The sequence below is a fragment of the Brassica oleracea genome, chromosome C9 (assembly GCF_000695525.1).
Source record: "Brassica oleracea var. oleracea cultivar TO1000 chromosome C9, BOL, whole genome shotgun sequence".
Classification (NCBI taxonomy): Eukaryota; Viridiplantae; Streptophyta; class Magnoliopsida; order Brassicales; family Brassicaceae; genus Brassica; species Brassica oleracea.
The window spans coordinates 47,273,595-47,283,083 of NC_027756.1; the positions used below are offsets into that span (position 1 = coordinate 47,273,595).

Genomic DNA, 9,489 nt, shown 5'->3' on the forward strand with positions numbered 1-9,489 from the left:
TATCTTTATATTAATTTATGTAATTTGGAATCACACGCTTTAGTTTATTTTTTATTTCATTCTAAGCACATTATATCTTAAGTCATACATAATCTTATTTAAATGTATTTACATATCTAAGACGCCAACCAACTTAAATGCAAATAAGAAAATTAATCAAAATTTTAATATATTTAGAATAACAAATATTATAGTTAAATTCATAGAAATAAATCCAATATATCCAAATGATAACTAAATCGACGGTAAAATAAAAAAAATGACTAAATATAACATACCTAAAATCACATGTCTAATTAAACTAATATTTTATTATTAATATAAATTATAAATACAAATTATAAATTTATTTAAAACTAAAACTAAATATCAATCAATTATTTTAGTGTATTTACTTTATAAATATTTTTTCTCGTGCTCATGCACGAGAAAATCACCTAGTATGTAGTATTCTCAAAATCTTGTCTTGTGAATTAAATAGTGAAGAATACAATTCCCAATAACACAAACTTTACTAGATTTATAGAATCATTAAAATATAATTTTTTTGAATAACAAAAGATTGTGTATAGAATTAATAAATCATCAAACCAATAACATTAGATTCTAGTGAGAATGTAAGCATCTATAAACCAAATAACACTAGATTCTATAAATTCTAACAATCACTATAAATATAACTCCCACTAACACCTCTTAACTGACTTTTGTTTAGGTTTTAATCATAGAGAGAGTTTTAGAAAAAAGTTGTTGTAATTTGATTAGCTGAGAGATTTTCAATTTTCAGTTATTTAATTAGATCTAAAATAAAAGATAAGTCTATAATTAATTAACATCACATACCAAATAATCTAAATGATATTACGAATAAAAATTTATGGTAACTAATTGTAGAAGTTATAGAAAGTGTTATAATGTTTTATTCTTTTTACATTTATATACTACATAAAATAATTAATAGAATACAATTTATAGAAATCGATATAATGATTTCATATTCTTATATAAAATATTATATTCATAAATAAATTATTATAATAATTATTAATGTCTTATAATGTCCATATATGCTTTATAAGTCATATATAAAAAATTTAAAGCATCTATATAATTATTTATCATGGCTTACAAAAATATTTTTTCATAATTATAAATTATTTATAAGATATTATAAAACACAATATTCAAGAAATTGCTACGTGTAATTACACGCTTTATAGAGGAGTAATGACTAAGCAGATAATTTGGGGCCTAGACGTTAGCGAATTATGGATTTATTTTATAAACATTTTACGTTTATATAGATATTTTAGTTTTTGAGTTTAATTATAAAATTATTGTGATTAATTATCAAAACTATATATACAACACAAAAGAAATTAGGGAAATTATACAAATTTTTGGATTTATATTAATATTATTGCATAATTTAACATATTTATATTGATTTTAACCGATTTAGATGATTCGGTTCGGTTTAAAATGTTCTAAATCGGTTGAAATAATATAAAGTTGTTCTTTTTAGAACCTTGGTTAGAATTATATAAAGAATAATAACATTTGATCAATTTTTTTATATATTTATAAACTACATAATATAATGAATGAAACTTTTAATCATTTTTATTTTTTTAAAATTAATTCTAAAATAAAATGAAAGTCTAAGCAAATTATCATCACTTACCAAATAACATAAATGATATCACAAATAATAATTTGTGGTAGCTAATTTTTAAAATTATAGAAAGTGTAATACTGTTTAATCATTTCTTTTTGTATTTATATAATATATAAAATAATGAATAGAAAGTTTTATATAAATCGATATAATGATTTCATATTCATATAAAAAATAATTGTATCTATAATTATTAATATCTTATAATGTCCATATATGTTTTATAAATAATTAGGTTTAAAGATTGGACTAACTATATTGAACAGAACATGTGAGAACTTCGATTAAAAATGTTTTGCATTTAAGTCAAACAATATAGTGAATAAGGTAATGTTATGATTGAAAAGAATTATAAGATGAATTTTTGGTTCATCGATTGTATGTTTTGTATTACTATTTAGAGAGAGAAACAAATATTTAGCAAAAAATATGTAAAAATAGGAAAATATTAGCAAAAATTTGATAAAAAAGAAGAAAAAGTCGAAGAATATGCATAATATGTGTTGGAGAAATGAATGCGATAATTACATATGTAATTCCACAAACATATGTTATTACTAAATGTTCATCAGTTGTTACTTTACGATATTCTATACATAATATATATTTTAATACAATATTTATATCCGCAAATTTCGTGGGCAAACCACCAATACTCTACTATTATACGTGCGAACCTCAGTTCTTACTCCTTAGATTCTCGCTTCATATTGTAGCTGATGTAGTGACATTATATATCATAAATCAAAGCTTATTTGCAGACCAGAGGTTTCAGAACTGGAGACAAAACTCTCAGAACAGACCAAGATTCTCTTTAATCTTCAGCAAAAAGTTGATGACTTGGCAGCAAAGGTGTGTTTTACTTTTGGTTGCTCCCTATTACGTTTTGACTATAAAACTGCATGACTCACTAGATCAATACGCTGTTTCATCAGAATCGAAATTTTCATCTTTGATGTTTCCATTTTCTATTATTGCACCCAACCTATATCACTACCTGAAAATGTTATTAGTTAGCTTCTGATTTCAACATCATCAAGTTTTGACTTGTTAATAGGAGGCAACATGACTCTTTCTCTCTTATTTGGTTTTCCAATTGCGGCACATTGTTTAACTGTCGTCACAACGAATGTAATGTGAAGTATAGGAAAACTTTGTATTACTTTGTGAAGTATAGGAAAACTTTGTATTACTTAATCTCCAAAACTTGGTTACAAAGATTGTTCCTTTACAAGATATATAAGGCTAGAGTTTCTCTAAAGCCCTAGGTGACATCTCTTTATCTTCTTGCACGTGTCACGATTGTATCCTTTGGATTCAAGTAGCCAACGGTTCGAATTGGTTGTGAAGGACCACAACTCCAGCTGGCTCTTTCTGCTTTAGAGCCGTACTCTTACAGCTCTGTATTTGGAGTGTTGCAGCGGCTCTTCCGTTTGGCGCGTTCTTCATTTGACTTGGTTGAGATGGGGTTTGACTTTGTCGTAGGCCCAACATCCTCATCTGACTTTGTCGTAGGCCCAACATCCTCTTCCGTTTGGCGCGTTCTTCATTTGACTTGGTTGAGATGGGGTTTGACTTTGTCGTAGGCCCAACAATCCTCATCTGATTGTTCTTCATTTGACTTGGTTGAGATGGGGTTCTTCATTTGACTTGGTTGAGATGGGGTTTGACTTTGTGAGTCACATTGATCAGACCAAGTGCAACACGTTCTCAAATGTAATGATAGTCCACTTCGAAGTGTTTGGAGCTGCTATGGAACACCGGGTTGGAAGAGAGATGGACAGCTGATAAGTTGTCACATTGGAGAAGGGCGGGATTTGGCTGAGGGACCTTAACATTATGGAGAAGGAAGTTGATCCAAGTCAACTCTGTGGCGGTCTAGGCTAAGGCCATGTACTCCGCCTCCGTGGACGACCTGGAGACTGTAGATTGGCGCTTGGCACACCAGGACACCAGGCTCGATCCTAGTAACGCACAGAAACCGGTGGTGGAGCGGCGTGTGTCGCGACAACCCGCCCAGTCACTATCACTATATGCGATAAGTGAGAGTGGACTACATTTATATAAGTATATGTCATAAGCTTTGGTGCCTCTGATGTAGCAGAGAATCCTTTTGAGATGAGTGAAGTCAGTGACTGTCGGAGCGTGCATTCGTTGACAGACGAAGTTTACCGCGAACTGGATGTCAGGTCGCGTTAGAGTAAGATATTGTAGTCTTCCTGCGATGCTTCTGAAGTATTTTGGTGCAGAGAAGAGTTCAGTATCTTTGAACGCAGCATCCAGACGGCTTGGCAGTTGTGTTGGCATTGGATTAGTTGTATCCATGCCAGCTTCACGGAGTATTTCCTCAGCATATGCACTCTGATTAACGAACAGCCCATGGTCATGATATTGAGCTTGGATCCCAAGGAAGTAGTGGATGTCGCCCATATCTTTCATGGAAAATTGAAGGCTCAAAGCGTTAATGAGATCACCGACCAGTGATTGAGAGTTACCAGTAACGAAAACATCATCAACATATAGTAGTAAGGCCATGGTCTGGTCTCCATGATGATAGGTAAATGCCGGACTACATGTGAAGCCATATTCAAGAAGGAAGTTGGTGAATTTTTTGAACCAAGCCGTGGAGCTTGCTTGAGACCGTAGAGAGCTTTATGGAGTTTACAGACATGGTTAGGGTAGGCTGGATCAACGAAACCAGGAGGTTTTTCAACAAACACCTCTTCTTGTAACTCCCCATGTAGGAAGGCGTTTCTGACATCGAGTTGTCGGACTTTCCAACCCTTGGCTACTAATACTCCCAAAACAACTCTGATAGTGGATGTGCGCACCACTGGACTGTAAGTCTCCACAAAGTCGATTCCTTCCTCTTGTTCATAGCCTTTGGCAACCCACCTCGCTTTGAGTTTAAGAACCGTACCATCTGAATTCAGTTTGATAGTATAGATCCATCGGATTCCCAAGACATTCATTTCAGGTTTGCGTGGAACCAAAGACATGGTTCCATTGTCATGTTGAGCTGTCATCTCGTCAGTCATTGCATTGTTCCAGCCCTCATGCTTCAAAGCCGATGCTGTGGTCTTTGGTATGTCTGGAATAACCTTACTCGAGAGAAGAGCATAATGTGGGTTTGGCTTGCTGATCCCACTTTGTAGTCGTGTGGTCATTGGATGAGTACGCACAACAGTAGGAGCCTCAGGAGAAGGTGACAAGTCAGAGACTTCGTAGGGTTCCTCAGAGTGATTAGGGGAAGGACGTTCCTCAGCTTGTACCTCAGGGGAAGTAGGAGTATGGTCTTTGTGGAGGGAAGGGATCGGTGGTACATAAGCTGAAGGAAGATAGTGAGGAATAGAAGGAGCTGCTTGCCACGCCTTGAGAAGTGGAGTAGAGTGGGGCTCAACAAAGTCCTTGTAGCGATGCTTGAAGGGGAATATATCTTCATCAAATATGACATGGCGTGATCGATATATTCTCCGAGTTGGAGGGTATAAGCATCTGTACCCTTTGTACTGAGCGTGATAGCCAAGAAAGATGCACTGAAGAGACCGAGGATCGAACTTTTTGTGCATGTAAGGTAGGAGACAGGGATAACACGCAGAACCAAATACTCTCAGGAAGGAATAGTCGGGTTTTTGTTTGTGGAGTAACTCAAATGGTGTCTTGAAGCCCACAGCGGAAGAGGGAAGAAGGTTGCTAACGTAGTTAGCTGTATAAAAAGCCTCCACCCAGTACTCTGGAACATCATGGCCAGAGCCAGTTCAGTGATGTGGCGATGTTTTCGCTCAGCAATACCATTTTGCTGAGGCGTTGAGGGGATTGAAATCTGATGGTGAATTCCATGAGCCGCAAAGTGTTTTCGGAGGAGAAGACTGGTGAATTCACCACCACCATCACTCTGAAAGGCTTTGATCTTGTTACTGAACTGGTTTTCAACTTGTTTTTGAAAGGCAACAAAGACTTGGAAGAAATCAGAGACTTAGCTTTAAGAGGATACAACCAAGCAAACCGGGAGTAATCATCAACCAAAATAGCATAATATTTGAAACCTTGATTCGATACAATAGGTGATGGTCCCCAAAGATCACAGTGTATCGATCAAGGGGTGCCACAGTATTAGACAAAGAAGTAAAAGAGGGTAACTTGGAACTCTTTCCCATCTGCCAAGGCTCACAAATGGTTGATGTTCTGCTCTTATTCATAGTAATTTCCTTGCTGTTGTGGAGATGTTGAAGAATCTGCGAGTTTGCATGAGCTAATCGTCGGTGCCACACTGAGTCACTTGTAGTCACCTGCCTGTTTGAATAGAAAGCAACAAACTCGGAGTTCATCAAGACATACAGATTCTCATGTCGTGGTCCTTTGGTCACCACTCGCTGAGTTTGTAAGTCAATTACATACACCCATTTAGAATCAAAAAAACACACCGCAAGGATAGTCATCATAGAGTTTAGATATTGACAATAAAGACTTTTGAATGTCAGGACAAACCAAGACATCAAGTAATGGAATGCTACCTTGAGGAGTGTTGATGACCGTGGAACCAACATGAGTGATAGGAAGCTGATTGTCATTCCCAACTAGAACCGTTTCTGAGACGTGATAGAGTGCAACGTTCTGAAGAGTAGACGGAGTTGAGGTAATATGAGCTGTCGCACCTGAGTCAGGGAGCCATTCCTTGCCACTCTCATCAGACATTTGAAATGCTGCAAGGGCCTTGGGAATGTCATCACTCAGATAGGCATTGTCAAACCGATTCCAGCACTTGAGAGCTGAGTGACCAGTCCTTCCACAAATCTGACAGACTGGCCTATTGTCGGAGTGCGACTGAGACTGATTCCAACCACTGGAGTTGACTTGTTGAGAGAACCCACGACCTCTAGTTGAGTAGCCACACCCTCTTCCTCTGTTTCCAAAGCGAGAGTTGTAACCTCCACGACCTCTTGTGTAGTTGTTGTTGTTACCAGACGCTGAGTTTGAAACGCCGTGAAAGGGGTCACATCAGCTGGAGTTTCATAGGACTGGAGACAAGTGTGAAACCCTGTGACTTCTGAGACTACATCACTGAATGTCGGGGGTGGGAAGCGAGACATGGAGCTTTGGACCACGGTTGAGATAGGGTCATAGTCACGGGTAAGACCATTGAGGAAAGTAAAGATCTTCATGGATTCTTCCACTGGTTTACCGATGGAACTCAACTGGTCGCACAAGGCTCGAAACTCTCTACAGTACACTAAGAAGTCTTTACCACGAGTGTTGAGAAGTTGGAGACGACGTCTGAGATCGAACTCTCTCGCCACAGAGATTTTGTTGAAGTTGTCGGCCAGAGATAACCACACATCTTGAGATGTCTCTAGATTGTGGACATAACCAAAAACTTCTTCGGTAAGAGTCCCAAACAACCATGACTTCACGAGTTGATCCGTACACTTCCAGGCTTCAAGATCTGGATTCGGATTTACGACAGGAACTTCATCAACGACGACAGTAACGGTAGCAGCTGGTGCGGGTGTTTGACCGGTAACGAACCCCAAAAGCTTCTGACTGCTAAGAAGAGCTTCAAACTGGGTCTTCCAGAGGAGATAGTTGCTCTCGTTGAGCTTTAGAGTAACTGAACTTGAGACATGGATTTTCGCCGGAAACGGATAAGGATCTTGAGCTTCCGCCATGACAGCGCCGATGAAGGTTTCAAAGCTTTGATACCATGTGAAGTATAGGAAAACTTTGTATTACTTAATCTCCAAAACTTGGTTACAAAGATTGTTCCTTTACAAGATATATAAGGCTAGAGTTTCTCTAAAGCCCTAGGTGACATCTCTTTATCTTCTTGCACGTGTCACGATTGTATCCTTTGGATTCAAGTAGCCAACGGTTTGAATTGGTTGTGAAGGACCACAACTCCAGCGGGCTCTTTCTCCTTTAGAGCCGTACTCTTACAGCTCTGTATTTGGAGTGTTGCAGTGGCTCTTACGTTTGGTGCGTTCTTCATTGACTTGGTTGAGATGGGCTTTGACTTTGTGGTAGGCCCAACATTCTCATCTGATTGTTGTCCACTCCTGAGCCCATCTTGTTACTGACTTCCTTACGCTTCAACTCTGTTTTCTGAGACAGAGGTATTGTGCTACTTACATGTAACACTGAATTTAGTCGAATGTATTTTGACATAAGATCCAGATTGTTTGAGTTAAACATGTTTTTTTGCTCCTTGGTTTCTTCTTTTAAGCATGCCTACAACCCTGACGAAGAATGTGCAGAAGTGGAATCTGAACTAAGGGCTCGTTTAGAATCGTTTCTTGAAACTGCTAGAGCTTTCAACACCATCTACACAAAGGTACTGTGTTTTCGTGCTCTCTCCCTATCAACCCTAGATTAGCTTACAATAGATATGAAATATATGCTAATAAGTACAACTATTTTCCTCTATCAATCTGTCTTAAAATATATCTTTATGATTTGACTTGGCTTTTCCTTAAATTAGAACATGAACCGCTGTATCATTATCATCTGTATGCATTGATCTTGTAGGAAATCCGTCCGTGGATCACATGATGGAAGTGCCTCAGCTTCATGGGTTTGGTCCTGCTGCAAACCGTCTGCTGGAGGCATATAATATGCTTCTCAAGGTAACCAACCACAAATGTCTCCTTCTATCTTAATATCTTTTGATCATGTTATACAATGCTTCTGGTAAAACAATGTTTGTGTGCTGGTTGGTGACAGTTCCTAGGGAACTTGAAGAACTTAAGAGACTCGCATGCAGCACTATCGATTGGATCATCAGGAACAGTAGCTGGAGAGCCGTCTTCTGTAACTAGAATTGTGTCCGAGTGTGAAGCCGCGTTAACTGTTATACATCGAGACCTTGGAATCCTCTCGGCTTCTATTGCTCGTGAGCAAGGGGAGCGTCTGTAAACTGCCACGAATGATTCCTGTTTAATTCTTAGAGTTCATTCTTTTAGGGCTGTGTTGTGTGATCTCAGTAGTTTGAGCTCTCTTGTTCTTATGCGTCGCTCAGTTTGTTTAACCAAATCTAATCAATCTAAAAGCAAAGTTTCTCATAGTTTTGATTGGTAAGCTACACAACTGTGCTCTAGTTTCTACACAATTAAAGAGAGAGAGAGAGAGAGAGAGAGTTTTGTTTCTACACAATCAAAGAGTCTTGTTTGATTCCATCAAATAGCTGCCTCGAATACCATCTAGGCTTTCCCCTAGCGAAGACCTGCAGAAGAAAACAGATCAATATTTACATATGATTCATGCGGATTGAATGAGAAATAAAGGAACTTAAAACATTTAAAATAATCATGTTTGGTCCTCCGACTAACTGATTCATCAAGTTCCGAAGAACCAAAGAGAGAATATATGCATGAATGCCTCTTGTAAAACTTACTTGTACATACAATATTTGTATTCTTGGCTCCTAACCAAATCTTTTTCGCCTTCCTCAAGCTGCTCAACAACAAAAAGAACACAATGCATCAAAAAGGAAATAAAAGACAGAAGATTCATCATCATCATCATCGTTTTATACTCCTTACTGTTAGAAATTAAAGAACATAGTGAAGAACAAGAGAGAGAGAAAAAGAGAGAGAGTAAAGAAGGATAATCTTATTCACTTGATTGATTTGCTTATGAGAACATCTCATATATATAGTGGTTACAAGTATGGTAAATGGTAGATGAGATATGATAAACTAATAATTCATTGTTTTGAGACCTTAACCCACCATGCATGCTTGTCCCTTGTAGTGGCATCTCCATTGTCTTGAGACCTTAACCCACCATCTTGTTTCTTATTACTTCATTTTTACACT

General features: G+C 37.3%; 1 protein-coding gene and 1 pseudogene across 1 annotated transcript; both read right to left on the reverse strand.

Moving 5' to 3' along the window:
• Positions 1 to 3,556: 3,556 nt before the first annotated feature.
• LOC106315201 (uncharacterized mitochondrial protein AtMg00810-like) lies at positions 3,557 to 4,108 on the reverse strand. Its single transcript, XM_013752950.1, has one exon. The coding sequence runs from the start codon at positions 4,106 to 4,108 to the stop codon at positions 3,557 to 3,559; it is 552 nt and encodes a 183-aa protein (XP_013608404.1).
• Positions 4,109 to 8,735: 4,627 nt separating this feature from the next.
• Positions 8,736 to 9,489, reverse strand: part of LOC106316890 — a 7,932-nt pseudogene continuing 7,178 nt past the window's right edge.